This window comes from Antennarius striatus, chromosome 3 (assembly GCF_040054535.1).
Source record: "Antennarius striatus isolate MH-2024 chromosome 3, ASM4005453v1, whole genome shotgun sequence".
Lineage (NCBI taxonomy): Eukaryota > Metazoa > Chordata > Actinopteri > Lophiiformes > Antennariidae > Antennarius > Antennarius striatus.
Window position 1 is genome coordinate 11,353,255 of NC_090778.1, and position 20,428 is coordinate 11,373,682.

Here is a 20,428-nt window from a genome sequence, read left to right on the forward strand (position 1 = left end):
GTTGACATTCAAGTGTAAATGCTGAGACACTTACCTGATCCTGCAGATCAGCATTAGTGAGAAACGTCACCTACTGATCGCTGCGCTGAAGAAGAATTATGTTTTCTGTTGCTACTGCGGAGAGATGGCTTTGGTTGGTTTTGTGTGTATGAGTTCATTTTGTGTGTGTGTGTGTGTGTGTGTGGGTGGGTGTGTGTGTGTGTGAAAGAAATGTTTGTATGACATGTTATTGTCAGCTAACACATGCTTTCACCTGTGCTTTCTCGTGTGTATGCATTGTGTTGTGCGTCTGCTTTTGTATATCATGTCCTCTCTCTCCTCTAAGCACTCGTCCTACTTTACTTCTTGTTCCAGTTACTGGGATTATTTAAAAGAAAATGAATATAAATAAATATAATAACCTCTAATAATAATGTTTTTCTCATCTAAATATTCTCCTTTCACAAATTTATAAACGCCTGTGTGATTGACTGGGGGATAAGATATCAAATTAGTATCACAATTATTTTAAACTTTCCTGATCAACAATAATCTGCTATGATTTCTTATTTTCTTATGAGTTCTGTAACCGTTAGCGAGGGATTTATTCCCCTTTGTTTTAGTATGTTTTGGTACTTTATATTTGGATGCCTCTATTACGAGGTCAATGAATTACAGTAGTTATTTTAGTTATGAGTTAATTTTAAGGGTAACCATTGGTTTTTACCACCCTGTCTTATCCAAAACACAAACACTTTTGCCGTCTTCATGAATATGAATGTTTTTCCGCAGCCACTTTGCCAAAAGAAAATATGTAGCTCTACTTCTTTCCCCAGCGGACCGCCGGTGAATACCAAACACTCTCTCTAGTGTAGTTCTAACTGTTGCTTTGGTGTTAGCTTAAGTCATCAAAGCTGTTTTATTTTAACTGAGCTAAACTAACAGGAGGGAGGCAGATGACTTAATAATGATACAATATGTGCTGTATTTGTTTTTGTTTTGTTTTTGTTTTTGGTTTACATTTCCAGACGATGCCTTTAAATAAGAGACGGGACCAAGTTTAAGTCAGTGGGATTTCCTAAGTGTTGTTTTTTAGATAATTTTGTAGCTTCAGATGTGACACAATATTGCTAGCTTGATTTTTCATCAGAGTCGTGGAGGATTCTCTTACCTATCTCATGAGACTCCTCTCTTTCATTTAACATTGACAACATATGAAAACAGGAAAAGCGTACATTAAATTATTCACAACCTTTTTTTGACCTCTGTCACCGACTCTGTTAGCGGTACTTGAAGCTGATCTTGTAAAGTGAGTCTCTTTGGGTCGTTCACTTCCACACCGCAGACTCTGTATTACTTTCAAGCTAATGTTTAATCAGACAAGACTGCACTGCAAATGATGTATGTAGATTCTATGTAAAAATACAATTGAACTGGGTCTTGAACATTGGCCACACTTTGATGCGTGGTCTTCAAAGCAGCGTTTGATCGGGGCTTATAAATATATTGTCGCAGAAATGGCACCGATGAATCATTGAGATCCGAACTCATAAAGCAGCCGCAGTCGGCAGTGACATAATGATGATGTCACTCCGTTACTCTTCCTCTCATGTCACCACCTCTCAGAATTATAAATTATTCTTGTGCATTAATATGTGGTGGCCCTTTGTTGCTGCCGTTGACTTCACTCTCTGGTAGACGGGACTCACAAACACATCCTAACCAACTGTTAATGATGTTTTTATTTATTTATACTAATGAAAATCTAAAAGCGTAAACTTAAAACGCTAACCCAAACCCAGATCCCAAATTTACATTTTTTAGTTTGGTATTATCAGTTCACCAAAAATTGCTGTAACTTATCAATCTAAAACTAAACTAAAGTTGTGACAGTTCACAAAAGAATGTTGAAAACACCATGTTAAAAAACTAATCCTCTAATATAAGACTCCAAATGACAAACGTATGTAGAAAAGCACATGCATGGACACACGCTCACAATACTCACCTCTTGTTGTTAACACTTTTGTTGTCTTTCCTCCCTCTGCTCTCCTCTCCTGCACAGCCCCAGACAAACAGCACCAAAAACAGCATAGTCACCAGCCCCAAAGGAAACGTCCCTTCACCTGCTCTGGTATTTACCTCCTCAGCCCGTTCTCTCAGTCGTGGTTGTGTATGTCTCTCTAAACCGCCCGTCTGTCCATCAAGATCTCTGCCTTCACCCCCCACCACACCCCAACACCTTCACTTGTGTCTGTTTGGCCTCTCCGTCCTTCTTGTGAAACGTGGATCTTTGTTTAACAAAGAACACAGCAGTCCAAAGGTCTCAAAACCAGCAGGTGCTGTCAGGAAATATTTACCCATCATAGGTAGGGATGCTATGTGGCTTGCAGTTAGGTTGATAGTGTGCTGCCATGTCATTTTATCTTTCAGTTAAAGGTTTGCCAACGATGAACAGACAACCACTGCCTGCTGGGGTTGTCAGTATGATTTACCCCATCCTTTCTATTTTTGCTCCTGTGGAGACATTACTCCCCAATGTGTGTGCATCAAGTCGAAAGGTCTGCAAAGGTCCTTCTAGCTAAAAAGCACACCAGAAGCCTCAGAGATTAATTCCATCTCTTTTGTTAACGGTGTGAAATCTTCTGGAATGAAGACCTGCATGCACCCGGGCTACCGGCACCACACCTCAAGTGGAGGTTATTTGTTCATTAAATGCTTTCATCATTACTTTTAGCTGTTAAAAGCCATTATTATTTGTGTATCTTTTAGAATAACACCTCCCAGTTGCACAACTATTTGATAAATAAGCCAAAATTCTGTGCGTATCATGAACAAATGTCAGGGTTTTGTTTCAATACCAACAGTTTTGCAAGATGTTTGGTTCCAGCCAATGCCAGGGCCGTCAAACCTGTAACAACACCAGTGTTGTCTTGTCCTTCAAGACAAAACTCACTTTCAAAATTCAAACATGCATTAATCTGTGGACATGACAGCACAACTAAAGCTATAATTCCTTGGTAACCTTTATTTTACATCAGACACCTTCTTTTCTTACACTCTGTGTAATTATATTGTGAAGAACCAATTTCCTATCAGTAAGTTTTGCAGCCAGCACAAATCTTGCTGTCATTTTCAGAACTGAAGCAATTTACAATGTTCCCTGAAAGCCAATCATTCCGGCTGAGGCGCTCCAGGAGGTGAACGATTCAGTGTTGCAGTTGGAATTATTTTTTTTAACAATGGTTATTTTTAAAAAAAGTTGATTCAATTGTAAGAAATATCATTACGGACTTAATTTTATAAGACTTGATTGTTCTTTTCAAACATTCTAACACGGCTGTGTTGCACTGAAGGTGCGAGAGGAGACTATTAAAATGATCTTGTTCATATATTCTGTTTTGTACACAATAATTTGTTCATTCATCTCTGCTCATCGTGAGTTTGCAGCTACTTTCAGGGGACAAGGGCCAATGTCGTGTGTGGCGACTGGGTCAGAGTGTCTCCATCACAGCCGCTTGTGAGCAGGTATCAGAGTAATGGGTGCCAGTAGTGTCCCTGGGGAGGGAATGCTAGCGTATTGTCCAGTCTTGCTCCAGCTCAAGCTCCCAAAAAAGTTCATGCTAAAATAATGGTGCATCACAGGTTGCCATGTTTGGGTTAAGTTGTGGCTGAATGGTGTAGCTGCACTGCTGACTCATCCCAGTAAGAGTAGCAGTGCTGATACCGTGTCAGTGGTGCAACAGTCACATCCTTTTAATCACTATAGCCCTCCCCTTCCTCCCATTCTGAAAACCCCAGAGACTTTTGTCTCTTTTATTGTCATCATGTTGCTAATGCTGCTTATTGGCCTTGGTGATGGTTGCTCTGACAACACCATGATCATCACTGAGGAGAAAGCTCAAGATTGGTCATCACAGAGGTATCACCTCCTAGAGGGGATTGAGAGCTACAGAGTATGGGGGGAGGGTGTGGCATTACTGAACATCGAATAATATTTCTTTGTAAACAATGAAGTGCTGCCAAAAAGTAGAATTTGTGTAATTTTTCAATCATTACTGCTTGACAGGACGGCAACACTATAATCCATGAGGGTCATGTAAAAATATTTTCATCAAGCCCCTAAAAAAACATCACATGGTCACAGCAGAAAAAAACTGAGAAGAAACTTGATTGCAGGCATTTCAAAGGCAAAAATTTAATAGCTCTTTTCAGTGTAGTTTCACTAGCCAAATGTTTAGATGGTTTTGGTAGAAGAGAAAACTTAAAAGGATAAAAATCTATTCTAATAAAATCTGTTAGAGTGACTGATTTAGACTAAATTTTGATTTGAAAGTCTGAACTGATGCCAGTATCGTCTTGGCAGGGTTGCCTTCCTGTTGAGACGAGTGTGAAGGAACAGAATGACCCGTTTTCATCTCGTGTGAGATCTTGGTCTTTTTGCTAAGTGTCAATAACGTGTAGATGTCAAGGCTAGCATTTATGTATGTTAGAGCATATTTTATATATATTTTTAAGAGGTTTTTGTAGAATAAAATTTTCTTAATGCTCTACACGTTTGTATCATGTACAGCATCAGAGGCGAGGCAGAATAATGCAGACACAGCAGGGCAGTGTAGAAATAAGAAGTTAGGGATGAAAACATGCCCCTAACTGTCCTGCCATGTTCCTTTGCTTTTGTAGTTGATATATCTATGCTGTGTGTGCGTGTGTGTGTGTGTGTGTGTGTGTTTGTGTGTGTGTGTGTGTGTGTGTGTGTGTGTGTGTGTGTGTGTGTGTGTGTGTGTGTGTGTGTGTGTGTGTGAATATACAGTTTTCACCCCATTCTTACAGAATTCTGGAGGTTTCTTCATTCTGTCATTAGTTAACTGCAACAAACACTTTCTTCCATCTGATTCTCATCATCCTTCTTCGTTTTTGCGCTCTCTGTCTTTATCTACTTTTATTTTACAGTGTTTTCTTTTCCTCCTTTGTCCCTTTCTTTCCCTTCTCTCTTTTATTCCATGTTCTTCCATCTCCTCTCCTCCTCCTCTTCTTCCAGGAACCTCAGACAACCGTCATCCATAATCCAGGGGAAGGGACAAAGGTAGACAGCATTCCCCAGTCTGGTCCTCTCCTTCATCCTCTTTGTCATCCTCCTCCTCTCCCTCATCTTCTCCTGCAGTGTGGTCCTTGTTTTAATGAAGTTGTTGGCATTTGGATTTGTAATGCAAATATGCATATACGTGTGTGTGTGTGCGTGCGTGCGTGTGTGCGTGCGTGTGTGTGTGTGTGTCTGGTAACCTGTTCCTCGCTGAACGAACCTGTGCAGTCATGTGACTGCTTTTACCACACAAGACCTCAACTCACACACATCTAATCTTCCAATGTTAAAAATGAACAGCAGAATGTCACTGGTAAATAACAGTTTTCATTAAAATACCACCAGTGTTTATAAGGTATACTATTTATTGAACTCTTCTTCTAATTTCAGATAATCAAGAACTTTATCTTTATATTAGAACATTTTAAAACTTTTTTTTACCCGGTCATACAATCTAGATAATTTACTTTCTGTTATTGTCTTTATACCCTGTTGCTTAATCAGAATCCGATTACAGTATTGATCCCTGAGGGGGAAACAACGGCACTGTTCCAGAAAGAAAATATCAGAATAAGAAAATAAAATGAAGAAAGAGCTTAAAAAAGAAATAGGAATAAATATAAGCAATAAATACCAAGCAAGTTCCAGCTCACACCTTCAGAGGACTTTAGGTTCATGAAGTTAGCATGAAACTATTTGTCCTGTGTGAAAAGCCTTAAGATCGAACTGATTGTCCGTTTCAAACATCATGGGGGTAAGCGTAAATGCAATCACTTATTTTAACCCATACAGGATACATGCATTAAAACAATGTTTTAACTGTTGTCAGTCTACAGTATCAACTTACCCAAAATATGAGATGGATGGCTCTGATCAGGCCTGACATTACAACACAGAGGAAAAAGATCATGTGTGAAATTTGTGACCAGATGGGATGAGAAATAAATGTTTAAAGCATTCAAAGATGTTTATCCAAATGAATGTGATGTAAAAGGGCACAAATAGATCTTGTCTGTGATTCAGGCCAAAGAAAAACTAGGTGTGATGCCACTTCTGGTGATATTTCTAACATTAGAGGATGCATGCCCACAACTCTCTCCCTCACACACAAACACTTTTCATCATTGCTGAGCCTCCTTCTCCTCTTGTCACCTGCTGCATTCTAGAAGACGATGAAAACAATTTAGTGCTTCGCTGTCCTGATATTATTCAGGCACGGGTGTTCTTCTAATGAGGTCACAGAGTCTCTCAACTGTCTTCTAGACCCATTTAATCTACTAATTGGAAATCTGAAAGCTATATCCACCACCGCGACGAAAAACGACAGCCAGGGGGACAGGAGGTGGATGGACAGGAGCTCTTGTGGTGACTAAAAGAAGTTTAATAATCCAGTCTGGCTGCTGCTATTTTTGATTGAGTACATTCCATTGAGTTTCTGTCAGTGTAAGTCTGAGTCGAGAGCGTCCTGTGGAGGAAAGATGTGGCTTGACCACATGATGTGATACACACATACAACACACGCAAAATTAGGATGAAGAAGAGTGTTTTTACCTAAACTGATGAAGAGTAATCATGAATTAAACCAAGGGTATAAAGTGTATTACAGACTAATGACTGATATTGGGCTATTAGGCTGGCTTTCAGGTTGACTTTCCTTTTGCAGTGGATGGATTGACGCATTAACAGCTCTGAACAGTAATTTATTCTTGTTCAAAATCTGCCTTTGTATTTGTTCAGTACTAATTAGCCTTGATATATTTGGTGCTCTGTAATTTTTTTGTTTTGAGAAGACATGTCATGGCAACATAGGAATATACCACTGCGGACTTGTTTTTTAATCCTGTAAAACAAACGTCTTTGGGGTTACTAGGTGTGGGCTACTGACATTTTATCTTTAATCTTCAGGAATCATCAGACAGCAGCAACACCACTGTTGAGGATGAAGATGTCAAAGGTAAGACCAATAATAAATACAACAAATCATGAACCTCGAACAAACCTGTGTGCAGACCAAAGGCCAGAATACCTCTGAGACAAATTCTGGATCAGAACATGACATTTCCACGATGTCGATCTATTAGGTAAACAACCAGAATAACTGCTGGACTCCACCATGAGGTGCCTTCCATGACAAAAAGTCATTTTTCAATGCAATATGATGCATTACACAACTTATCTACAACAATCGGTAGACAGATATCAGCAGAGATGTGGTTGGATTGCTTTTTATTCTGCCTTGTCGTGGTAAAAAGCTTCATCATGGTGGATTGTGACATATTATTCATCGTGTACCCGAAGGAGTCTTTGAAATCAGGCACAGCAACAGGTGACCCTTCTGTCGATACAGAGAGCTAAACATCCTGTCATAGCTGGTGGTCTGCTGCGAGCCAGCTTTGATTTTATTGCATAGCAGTGTCATAAGACTCACAGTGGAAAGGGGTTTGATGCTAACTGCTCACAAACACTCCTGCACCCGGTTTTTACTGCAGATCTATTTTCTATGAATCATGACCATGAGTGGGGCGGCACGGTGGCGCAGTGGTTAGCGCTGCCGCCTGACAACACAGCGGACCTGGGTTCAAGTCCGGCTCTGTGCAGAGTTGCATTTTCATGTATTGATTACCTCGGCCAAGAAAGTTTTCACCAGCGTTTTTTGTCTTTATCTTTCTATGAGAATGAAAAAAGATTAGAGAAAAATTCTGAATGGATTTTAATGACATTTTATACAGAGGTGCAGTATGAACCAAGGAACACTAGTATTTACTTCAGTTTATTTTGAAGTAAAATTTTTCTTTTAAATTTAGAATTTGATTTCTAATCTGGTTCTTCCAGAGTTTTTCAGGAATCCTTTACCGTTGGGGGACAGGAGCAAAGTGGTTGAGAACAAAAATGACAGAAGAACATCGCTGTCAGATCTAACACACATCCAAGTATGGTCTAGATCCAAGAAATATTCCAGATCTGGTAATGTAGCGTGTTTACATTTATAAGACTCCAGGAGTATTCTGACAGCATTAGATTCAGTAATAACAAACAATGACAACTGTACTAACATCAAAATATTGAAGTATTCAAAATGTTTCAACGACATGCAGAACAAAAATATCAATAATGATATAATGATAGGTTTTCATGGTCAATCTCACATGAGACTGTTCGGTGTAGTTCCGTTACAGGGAGACTAAGCTTCTGTACCTCAGTGGATGTTTAAGCTGTCTGAGTGATGTCTAGTTTGAGTTTGGTTCTGCGTTGTTTATCCACACCAACATGCTGCAACACCCAAATTCTTCACATACGAGTAAACCACAATGTCTTTGTATTGGGCCTTGAATGCATCATTAAATCATTAAGGCATACTGAACAATCTGTGCTGTTCCAGCACTGATATGAATTTTATTCGTCAGCAGTGCTCAAATTTGTCTTGCGACCCAGCAACAGAAAAATTATATCACACACATTGACATGGCACATCGAAAAAAAACATATTTACATACATGGAAACACAATAGTCGAGATCTCTTCTCAGCTTTTGCCCCTGGTTGAGCATTATAGTCGATTATAGTTGATGGATGAAGGACTTTTTTTAGTCTAACCTTCTTGAAAGGGGTACCTTGTGTCTCCTTCCTGAGGGCAGTAGACTGTATTCACTATATAAAACATGACTGGTGTTTGACGTGATGTTTTTTACCAGCCTCAGCATGCTGTTATTATACATGGAGATATACAGTTCTTGAAGTTCATGTCCAACAGTCTTTGAGCAAATGTTTAGTTGTTGTGACTTTTGTGGCTTTAGTGCTACGTACAGACATCCATACCAGGTGGTGCTACAGTATCAACGAATATGCATAGTAACAGAAGTGAAAAACAAAGTAAGAATCCTTTTGCTGGCACCAGAAGATCTTAAAGGAAATAGATTCTTTGCTTTGTTTTCTTGCACACTGCGTCGATCTGATTTTTCCAGGACAGATGGTCTATGACTGCACCCAGGTATGTGTATGAACATACCAGGTTGATCTGTTCATTATGAATAGTGTTTCTGGTGGTGCACCAAAAACAATCCCCTCTGTCATTTTTGTGTTCATGATGAGAGCATTGTTGTCGCTCCATTCAGCCATCTTATTTACCCTCTGTTGGTGCAGTCCAGGGTCACTGAAAAGTAGAAGCACTCATTGCTTTATAGGTATCATCCTTATTTGAAAACTCCGTAGAGTAAAAGTAACATACACTTTCAGAATGACCAGTTCAGATTTTGAATGTAAAAGTAAGTTGAAAATGACAGGGAAGAACAGACGTTCTCTGTAGCACTGTCAGCATTTTTACTGTATGTGATTTTAATTTAAATCAAGAACCATAAAATAAACATTCAGACTAAATTCTATAATCCCTACCATGCAATCACAATATTAGGGATAGATCCATTTCGTCTGGCTTGGGCAAGAAAAAGTAATTTTGTAAAAATAACAGCTCAACTCATTTATAAGGTTCTAATAAAAAACCACAAAGCCGCTGCCGCTCCAGCTTGCTCGCGAAGCAACAGTTTAAGTTGCTCCTTAAATCATTTATAGGGAGGTGATGTTGTCATGTGGCCTCTATTGTATCAAAAATTGTACCTCTGTCAATGTACTGCAGCCTATTATGATGTCACTAAATATAATGTAAGTTACAGTCTGTTTGAAAATGTCCATTACTAAAATTACCCATGGGGACATAGGGAAGCTCCAAGAACATTAGAGCCCCCAGGGTCCTCCACACCCTCAGTCTGCTGCTGCACCATATTGCTGGACCATTGTGGCCTTTCCCTTTACACACTACGACCCCCACCCCCTTTTCCTTCCCTTCCAAGGTCCAAAATGGGACCCCCACCACCCCACCCCTCTGGCAAGAGTGGAGAGGGCAAGGTCACCTTAAGCTGGGGGTCAGGCCTAAAGGGAGAGGTGTCCAGATTTAGCTCCATGGCAGGAAATGGACACGGAGTTCCCAGAGAGGCGTTAAAAACATACCGCTCTGCTAGCGCCACCCTTAGATCGCACCGGTCTCACACAGCAGTTTTTAGATAGTTGAGGAAGGAACCGGCGGTACGACGAGCGCCTGAGAAAACTACAAGGGCCAGGTGAGTGCGGGAGGATGGGGGAGAGTCGTGTTTGAGTGGAATAGTTTGTGTCATGTCGGCTTCTGTGGGATCCTGTCGGGTCAGTGAGTGCTTGACAGCTGGTTTGTAACCCAACACCTGTGTTAGCAATCGGAGCTTCTGAATTCATATCTGTTCAGATGCTCTCGATACATCAGATGCGGTTAGCGGTCAGATGTGTGTCAGCTGCGTGTTTTCTGATCATTTATTTGCTTAACTGCCATTCAAATGTCGAAGATGCAGCTTTCTTTGCGACATCTTGGGTATTAAGTGCTAACTTTGGGACGTTTCTGTGGTGCACTTAACCAGAGATCACCTGTCGGTCAAACGGCGACGGCCATGCTACTTTACATTTCCTGCTTGATTTGTTTGTCTTTTTAGATGCAAGTAGTAGAAATAATGTTTACTGATGCAAATGTGTTGTTTTGTGAATTTGAGCGTTAGTGAAAGGATGTAGTCAAACTACTAGAGATGGGGCACGAATCGAGTTTTGTCTTTCCTGTCCTGCCACTCTACCATCTTATTTCTTCTGTTTGTCAATGAGTTTTCATGAATTTCCCTCCATATAACCTCATTAAACAAAAGAGTAGCAATGAGTGAAATCCACCCATCACTCATTATCATGTCCATCACCGTTGTAGTGATCCTCTGGTCTGTGGAAAGACTCCCATCAACAAACCTTACATGTGCTATTAAATTCTGCTGTAATGGAGCCATTAACTTGGTTAAGGAGGAGAATGCTTTTCTGATTTTATTAAATAAGACTTGAATAGAGAAGAATCGTGAGAAGTCGCTTTTCAGTTTATTGTCTTCAGGATTTTTTTTTTTTAACTTCTCTTCATTTTAGCCTCTCAGCTATTTTTCTCTGTGACACTTCTTTGCATGTTATGTGCTGCTGGTCATCTCTGTCTGCATACCACCGTGTATTTTTATTGGTCTCATGTGTTGTGCATGTTATCAGGAAAGAGCTTAGACAACAGCTCACTTAAGGCTCAGATCAGCACGAGCTCCCAGCCTGAAAGCTCTCAGGGTTCCTCAGCTGCCGTGTTCTGTAAGTCATGCATGGCTTGTCAAATGCAGCTCGTATAATGCACACGCAAACTCATTCATACGCTCAACTAACAACTTCACTACATCCTTCCTGTTGTGTATTCTGTCAGGCATCCCTGCATGTATCAAAGTAAACATCTGCCATTTAGCAACACTAAAGCCCCTAAAAACCCTGACGCACACGTCCCTCCACGAGAGTCTTTGTCAGCATCATTCCTACATCTTGTTATCAGACGGTCCGACAGATCTGACAACGACATGGAAAACCAAAAAAAACAAGCCATTCTGAAAAGACATTGGATGCTCTGTAGTACTTCTACTCCCTTACTACCCTGTCTACCTTACGTTCTGCCTACGCTGCATGTATTTAGAATAACTCTTTGTCTCCTTCTCTTGGGCAAAATTGGCATAGCAACACAAAACTGCTGTATGACAGGCTTGTCCGTTCATTCTGTTGATGTTTGCTCCATTCCCTGTCTTCAATCTTTGTTTTGCGTTAGAGAGCATCATGATTTCCTCGATGAGACTTCTTTACTGTTTGTCTTCTTCTACGAATCCCAACAGCGTTTGTCTTGTCTTAGCGCTCTCCAACACAAATCGCTTCATCTGAGAAGTCAAGACATTTCAGTCCACCTTTCGTTTAAGTGTGCTCTCTCCCATCTTCTTCCGGTCCTTCCTTCTAAACTCAGCTGCCACAAAGTTTTCTGACCTGCTTGGCTCAGTGCGTAGGGGCTCAGGGTCCACGTCAGACTGGGAAGGGTCCTCCAACGCTCCACCTCCTGCTGCCCTCTCTGCCCCCTCCCCTCCTCACACCCCTGTTGTCCCAATGCAGAGTAAGTAGAACAGAACCAGAACAGGGTGTGTGCAGTAGCCCATTTTAGTCTTCCCCATAGCAAGATTATACATGATAAGATGAACTCATTCTGTCCTTCAGGTGGAAGGGAAGTTAATGCTTAGTTTTAAGTTATGGACCAGAAATAGTGCTACGTATATTAATACAGTGATCCCTCGTTATTTGCGGTTAATGTGTTCCATGGGCCACCCATGAAAAATGAAATTCCGCAATATAGCGACAAACTATTTATTTTATTATTTATGGTAATTTAAACTTTTATGAACTCTCCCCATACTGATATTAAACCACATTATATCTGTATTACCTTTTACAACACTCTTATAGATTCTTTAAAGCACATTTGTATTAAAGAAAAGTTGCAGATGGAACCGCGAGTCTCAGAAACGCAGTGCACACATGGAAGCTGTCAGCCAATAGCATGCAAGTACGGTATCACGTGACTATCCACCATGTAGTGGAGCCGTGCATCTTGAAGCGGCAAAAGGCGAGGGATTACTGTATCTATATGAAAGGCAGGGTGTCCACAGCTTCATCATTGCATTGCATTCCTTTTGTCTCTTCTTCCTGCTCACTGTTTATATTTGTTCTCTTGATTTGCTCCACCACCACCACCACCACCCTCCTATTCATCCATCCAACATCCAACCATCCTGCCTGGACTACTCTCAGTGTCTCGGCTCACAGACCTGGTAAGCAGCGTCCGCAAGGCGCCGGCGTCCCCCGCACACGAGGGTGATGCTGCACCAGCGCTGGTGCCTAGCGCCAGGCCCGCCCCTCCACCTGCACCCATCACCTCCCCACCTCCCCCTCACTCCCCCTCCAGCCCTCCCCTGTCCTCCACCCAGAGTGAGTACTGAGCGTGGCTCGCCCCGCCGCCGAGCACGGGGCTTGATCAGATAACCTGTCAGTGATGCAGTGCAGGCAGGAGACAGGTAGACAGAGAGACAGACCGGCAGACGGACAGAATAACAGAAAGAGAGGCAGACAGACAAACAGACAGAGAGGCAGACAGACAGATTGTGCTGTCCTTCTGTTAGTGTTGTTGTAAATGCTCTTGTCCCCGCTGCGTCTGATCCTGATCACCTCTTCGACTGACTGCAGACAAATGTTTGTGTCATTTGCTGCTTTCGATGAGTTGTGATGTCTGTAACTAAATAGAGGACGTAAATAGAAGCCTTGAATGGGCTCATGTTACCTTGTGTTTGAAAGAGGAATAGGAAGGTCTCTAGTGTTTGTGTGGACCTGTGTTACATAGGAAATGTATTCCTGAATCAGTTCAAGGGTATAATAACTTGTTGTTTAGACCAAACAAAATCCTCAGTTGAAGAAATTTCACCATGAAGCAAATTTTTCAGCTCAACATTTGAATAACAATTATTTTTCTCAAAGAAAAACTTTGTGACAAAGGATCAATTTAATGCCAACTGCCTTTGTTTGAGCATCTGTTTTTGGTACATTATTAAACTTATTATTTTTAAGAACTGACAGCTCTGCATTGAACCACATGCTGTGATTCCTCTGATTACTTTGTGTTCCTGCCGTCCTCTGCAGCGCGTAAACAAGAAATTATCAAGATCACTGAGCAGCTGATCGAGGCAATCAACAACGGGGACTTTGAGGCATACGCGTGAGTCTGCAGTTTGTCGTGAAAAAATGCATAGTTTAAAGTGAGATCGGCCTTCAATAGAAAGTTCTGCTCTCTTTTTCAGTAAGATCTGCGACCCTGGATTGACTTCGTTTGAGCCTGAGGCGTTGGGCAACCTGGTGGAGGGAATGGATTTCCATAGATTCTACTTTGAGAACCGTAAGATAAAGATTTGTTGCTGCTGTTTGTTGTCATATTTTTAAATAACTTCTACGATTTTACTGCTGCAGTCTTCATTGAAACAAAAAAAAAAGTATATATATATACGTATATATATCTTATTTTAATTTTTTCTACATATTTATATATGTATTTATATCTGTATTTATTTTAATCTTCCTTATATATCTTCCTTTAAATATAAATATACATATATATACTATATGTATATATATATATGTACAGTATATGTATATATATCTTAATTTCTTTTTTTAATCTTTTTTTATTTACCTTATTTTTTTATTTCTGATACAACTGCTCATCTAATTAGTCTGAATCACAGAATGAGGCTCAAAAGCAGGACTGTGGTTGGTCCTCTTCTCATCTAGCTGGTGGTTGGTGTCATAAATAGACCACAGTAGGAAGTGTTTTCATAGCAGGTTTAAAATGGAAGCAGTGAAATCTAACTAAAGCTCCATCCTGAATAAGTTAGACTCAGGAACAGTGGCTGGAGATAATCCACAGCAGCTGCCATATTCACTGAAACCGAGATGATCATGCCACATGAAGACATCATTGTTAAACATGCCCTTAAGACTTCAAACAGCATTTACATCGCTGAGCAACAAAATAAAACTACATGTTTTCGTTTAAAAGCTGAACAGTCGTATTGATTAAAGAAGATGAGCGATTAATTGATTTCTTGATGTTTTCTTCACATTTCCTTTCTTCAGTTTTGGCTAAGAACAGCAAACCCATCCACACCACAATTTTGAATCCTCACGTCCACCTGATTGGCGAGGACGCCGCCTGCATCGCCTACATCCGCCTGACCCAGTTTGTTGACGGACAGGGTCGGCCGCGGTCCAGCCAATCAGAGGAAACTCGAGTCTGGCATCGCAGAGACAGCAAGTGGCAGAACATCCACTTCCACTGCTCAGGTGCACCAGCTGCACCGCTCCAGTGAGGTAGGAACAGGTGCACCGGGAGAATGGGAATAACGCCACAAGGGGGGTGTTTCTCTTGATTTTAGTGTTTTCAAACTGCTTAAGTACATTATGTGATCAGATAGAGCAAATGTTACAGGATTTGACTCGACTGGGTTAAAGTCATCTACAGATATGAAGTAGACAAGGTATATAGCGCTCATTTCTCTTCCTGATGAAGTAAAATATTGTCATGTGGTGTCATAACTCCTACTTTAACATGTTGCTGCTGCTGCCACTACCGGCGTCTTAAATAATCCACACAGTGCAACCAATATTTGAAGTTGTACAAAAGCTGTAGTGTGAAAACTGCAAAGTTTTAGCCGTGCTGGTGCAGGTTATCTTTGTGGAAAACAAAAATGTTGGTTTCTAGTAGGTGAGTATGAGAGGGATGGGTCGATGTGAACTTGCAAAAGGAATTCCTGCACACTGTCTGTCTCGCTGAGTCAGTGTTTTGATGTGAAATATGTTGGATCAATGAAGGACAGACAAGACCTACGTTTGTCATTCGTCTTTGGGGGTTTTATTAATGTTAGTCCAGCGAGGATTCACCAGTCAGTAATAGACCTTCATCAAGTGTCACCGTCTTGTCTGTAGCATATATCCAAAGCAATGTACATTAGTTATCCTATAAAACAAACATAATAATGCATGTTTCTGTACGTAGACTGTGTGTGTGTGTGTGTGTGTGTGTGTGTGTGTGTGTGTGTGTGTGTGTGTGTGTGTGTGTGTGTGTGTGTGTGCGTGTGTGTGCGTGTGTGTGTGTGTGTGTGTGTGCTCATAAATATATGATGTAATCAATCTAATATCACATGAGATAGCATAACTAATATTGATGGATAATGATAAATGATCTGTACATTCAGGTGTAACTATGTTCGAGTCATTTGGTTCTTAAGTGAGGCAGACATTTTTTCCAGTCGTATGTCATCAGCTAAAAGGTTTACTCTAGTTGTCATAGTGACTGTTTGTCTTTGGTCTTTATGCTTCATGTTTACCAAGAGACCAGAGAATCTTAGTCCTCTCATCTACTGTCTTACTAGAAGGGGAATAAGCCACTGTCCCCAAATGTTGGAGTATTTTCTTGATTTATTTGGACTGTCCTCTACTCATCCCTGGTGTTTTCTTTCCTCTCAGGGTGGGGGTGGGGGGACCCATAGCTCTGTCTGTCAGGAGTGCTCTGCTGGAGTGTGAGAGGAAGACATCGAGGAAGAAGGGATGTCACAACAAAGTCCAACAGCAAACCATCCTCCCCCGGATGCTGAGCCTCAACCCCCAGCATACACCTCTCCTTTTACGACTACTGCGCCTGTGTGTCATCGGCCCCACACCGTTTCCACGACCCTGAAACAATGGCATAGAAACGTCCAACAGCTGGACCCACCCCCTCAGCTCCCTCTGCCTCCCACCGGCCTGCACACTGGATTACCTGGGGGGGGGGGGGCAGCATTCTATGTACTTTCTTCTTCGTGTGGTCTCTTCCCCATCAACCCTCTTGATCTCCTGTGAAGCTACACCTGTGTGACGTTAGCACTGCACTGGAAATATAGTATGTAGAGTTTTAAGTAAAATCTGTTGCTATCATAACTATGTTGTTATTATTATTCATATTATTATTATTAATCATAGTGTTATTATTACACAGTTGAAATTGTATATGTAATTTGTACAATTCTAAATTCTTGATGCCAGTGGTTTCTAAAGGTGACAGAAATCTTTGTTTCGTTCTTTGTCTAATTTTATAAGGAAGCATGTTTTTTCCCGTATTAGCAGTGACTTTTTTTTATTGTGGTTTTTAAGTAGAAAATGATATTGGCAGTTTTTGCAATTTGCTTCTTGTATGTTAAGTGTAATACTTAACCCACGGTCATCTTTTTGTTGTTTTGTTTTTGGGCTATACTATTTTTTATTTGTTGTTTTTCTTAATTTTTGTCTTTTTCTCTTTGGATGAGGTGTGTGATGGTGTTATGTTTTCATATAGAGAGTGTGTCTTCATGTCAGTGTGTCTGTTTTATGTAAACCAGACACCTACAGTGGGGTGTGCTGATCCAAGCATAATGATTATGTGCAGTTAGAGGAACCCCTGTCACAGTATGCCTGGCGAGGGGGGGGGACAGTGAGGCTCAGTGTCTTCCTGCATCAAAACAACATTTCAAATATTAGCTCTTTTCTTCCCAAGGTATGCCATCCTCCTTTCTTTTTAACAATTTCTTAATAGTATGACAAAATATGTTGGTGTGTTTTCTAAAAAAAAAAAAAAGTCTATTGCATTTTATTATGAAAAATTTTGTGTGATCAGAGAGAAAACGATTATTCTACGTAAGATGATTCAAAATTATTGTTGTGTACAGAAAGTAATGTTAAAAAGTGTGTGTGTGTTTGTGTGTGTGTGTGTGTGTGTGCGTGCGTGTGTGTGTGTGTGTCTGTGGGTAGTGGTTCTCATGTGGTAAGTAGTATTATTTTAGTTTTGGACTGAACTGAAGTCGACCAATACAAAAGTCTTCTCGTTACCATGGATACATTGTTATCATCCTAATCCATCCAACGATATGTTATAACAGTTTTTAGGATGACACACTCTCCACTATTCTTGGTCTGTGATCCTTTCACCTCACATCTCACGCAGCGATGGCTCAGACAAACCTAGTTGGTGAATTTGTGGTTAAGTGGAAAACACTGACAAAACAATCCGGAAACAGATGGTTTTGTCTCCCTGGTTAGTGGTGCTGAAATAGGAAGGACATGGTGTTTTGGGGGTTGTAAGGCAACAAAGGAAAATCTGAATGAAACTCAACAAAAGATTAATTGAATGAAAGTTGGTTGTATAAACTTTGGGTACATATTTGTGCTATAAAAAAAAACAGCAACCAGGATCCAGACGTGAAAGAACGTCTGGATCCTGGTTCTAGGGTGACCTTTCTCACTGATCTCACTCTAAACCCATGGAAAGCTAGTTTCCTTAGGTGTCCTAATAAATCCCACACAGACAGTCAATGGTTTTCAATGGTGGCAGACTGTGATGTTTGTGGGGAGCTCCGCTATTCTGTGGTCCGGTTTCTCAGTTCAGGTTGTGTGTGCGTGTGCATGTATATGTGTGTGTGTGTGTGTGTGTGTGTGTCAGTGACTGTGCACAAGCACGTAAAGTACATTTGCTGTCAGTGTGAAGTCGGGGTGGGGGGAGGTAAGGAGAGCTGGAAGGAGAAGGCGTTATTTGTGAGGACATGTCCGTCCCCTGCCTTCAGCCCAGGACGTTTTATCTTGCGATTTCTTCTTTTATCACACATAATGTTTTTCATGTATTATCACCGTTTATGATATAATGTTCGTGTGCTGGGGGGCAGCAGGATTTAATCCGACGGACTTTGCAGCACGTTTGGGGGTGCTAGGGTTGCCTTTCACTCAGCTCCTCTGGTTATTCGTCATTGGCTGCCTTTGATTTTGTCTCGACCCTATTGGTCAGCCTAAAATATTAAGAGTCTGGACAGTCAGTTTGGTGAATAGTCCTCAGGTTTTTATTTAATTTGAATATTTATTTATTTATTTTAGAATATATTTTGCTTATTTCCTTTCTATTTGTTTTCCTATTGTACAGCTCATGCACTCGTGCAGATAGTGTGTTGTTCAAAGGGACATTGCTTCATGTGTAATTTTTTAAACGCTTAATACACCCAAATCTGATCTGCATGTTTTTTTCTTAATGACCAACATGGTGTGAATTACATTTTCTTTCTTTCTTCCATTCTTCTTCTTCATCTTTGATGTTTATGATGTTGTTTTTGCAGTTTTATAGTCCTTTATTTCTTCCACATTACCACTTTGCCAGAGTTGGACACTTATCATGTACTCATAATACAGAAGTGTATTTTATGTGATCTACCCTTTCTAAAGCTCCATTGGCTTTTTGTGGAAGAGGATCAAGACCACATGTGACAAATATTTTCTGACTTAAAATCTGAATTCTAACATGTTCTTTGTGTGGCCTCGGTCATCTTCCATATATTTATGTAAGATGATTAAGATTTTCTGAATCATGGTTTTTTCAAGGTGCATTACTGGATTTGTTGTGTTGTACTGATGTCTCATCCAGTAGCAGTGTTAATGCCCAGCTGAACCCGATTTATACTGAAAGGTCAAAAGGTCTCCTGGAGGCATTCGTGTGATTGTGCGAACCAAACATGACGCCCTCACTTCTGGGAAAAAAAGAAGAAATGGCAGCATGTACAGTACAAAGGTGTTGTTCTGTTCTTCTTAGTGTGTTTAATAGCCTTGAAAATCAATATGATAGGATTCATATATTTACAAGAGTTCACAGTATTACACAACTGCAGCTAATTCGCAGCAATCTAACATTTTATTGCATGGCGGTCAACGGAATTCTTGTTTTTTGGTGTTTCTCATTTTCTACTGAATACAGGTGTACTCAACCTTTCTCTATTTTCTCAGCTTTTTAAGTGCATAGAACTATTTTTGTCTCAGGATGATATAAAGACAATGATTACAATGATAAAGATGATGATTTTTAATTGTGGCACTAAGGGGATGGTTGAAGGATGTTGACTTGATGTGTTGAAGATTATCTCGCATGCTTTTTTCTTTGGGGCTTGGTGTTGTCAGTGCAGGTCTGAGCTCAAAGAATACAAGGAGTTGTCCAGCAGGCGGCGCAGCCACACATCACCAGTCACAATCACACAGCTGAAGCTCAGAGTGATGCATCTGATGTTGCTGCACAATAAGTTGACTTATGTGTCAAACATCAGACAATCAGGGCTGCAAAGAGTTGGAATCATGATGAGAATGATGACTTGTGCAAGTCCTCTTTTAAGAACCATAACTGTCTCTGGAGGTCAGTGTGAGCGATGCTGCCCCCCCGCCCCCCCTGGCCTCTCTAATCACAACCATGACATTCACTCTGAACCTCGGTCATCTTCATTCTCCAGCCAGTCACTAAGTTGCACTGACAACACTAAGTTGGCCTCTCTTCCTCTGGTGTCTTTCACTCTTTCTCTCATTCCCACTGTTTCCAACCTTATCCAATCATTTCCCTGCAGTTGGCTCTTTATAGTTTCCCTGTCTTTCTTTGTCCATTTTTGGTTTTTTTCTGTATAATATTAATCCTCAAGTTCTCTGATTCTTCAGATTATTGCTCTGTTCTCTTACGTGCTACATGTGTTTCTATAACTTAAAGAAAATGTGTTAAGGTGTTATCAATAAACTGATCATTTAAATAGAAATGAGTCTGTTTCTGTATTTACTGACACAGAAAGTGCAGCCTGTGATTATGGGTGAACGTAACTTGGGACAGTGAATTCAGTTAAATAGTGTAAAACCCACAAAGCCTGATGAGCTGATGGAGTGTTTAACATTTAAGGGACAGTTAATACAAACCCCCAGAAAACACAGCGGTGTAGTAAAACTCAAGTGAACGACAATAGCTGTACAGTAATAAAGGAATGTACTTAATTACTTTCCAATATTGTGTTTGACTCCAGAAATTTAAGGTTTTTGATTGACTGAAAATAAATTATATGTATATTTGTAG

At 40.5% G+C, this 20,428-nt stretch overlaps 1 protein-coding gene across 30 annotated transcripts in view; it reads left to right on the plus strand.

Annotated features, from left to right (window-relative positions):
* The window catches only part of camk2b1 (calcium/calmodulin-dependent protein kinase (CaM kinase) II beta 1), a 71,913-nt gene extending 51,799 nt beyond the window's left edge, over positions 1-20,114 (plus strand). For 7 of the 30 annotated variants that reach the window (XM_068310716.1, XM_068310718.1, XM_068310720.1 and 4 more), the window contains 9 exons: positions 2,045-2,113; positions 5,021-5,065; positions 6,968-7,016; positions 11,930-12,073; positions 12,766-12,942; positions 13,648-13,723; positions 13,806-13,900; positions 14,638-14,871; positions 16,027-20,114. In XM_068310716.1, the coding sequence (XP_068166817.1) occupies positions 2,045-2,113; positions 5,021-5,065; positions 6,968-7,016; positions 11,930-12,073; positions 12,766-12,942; positions 13,648-13,723; positions 13,806-13,900; positions 14,638-14,870 (888 nt within the window). In that variant the 3' untranslated portion in view covers position 14,871; positions 16,027-20,114. Of the gene's footprint in view, positions 1-2,044; positions 2,114-5,020; positions 5,066-6,967; positions 7,017-11,929; positions 12,074-12,765; positions 12,943-13,647; positions 13,724-13,805; positions 13,901-14,637; positions 14,872-16,026 lie in introns of those variants that run through there. The other 23 variants (XM_068310733.1, XM_068310734.1, XM_068310747.1 and 20 more) reach the window with 12 other exon arrangements.
* Positions 20,115-20,428: the final 314 nt, after the last annotated feature.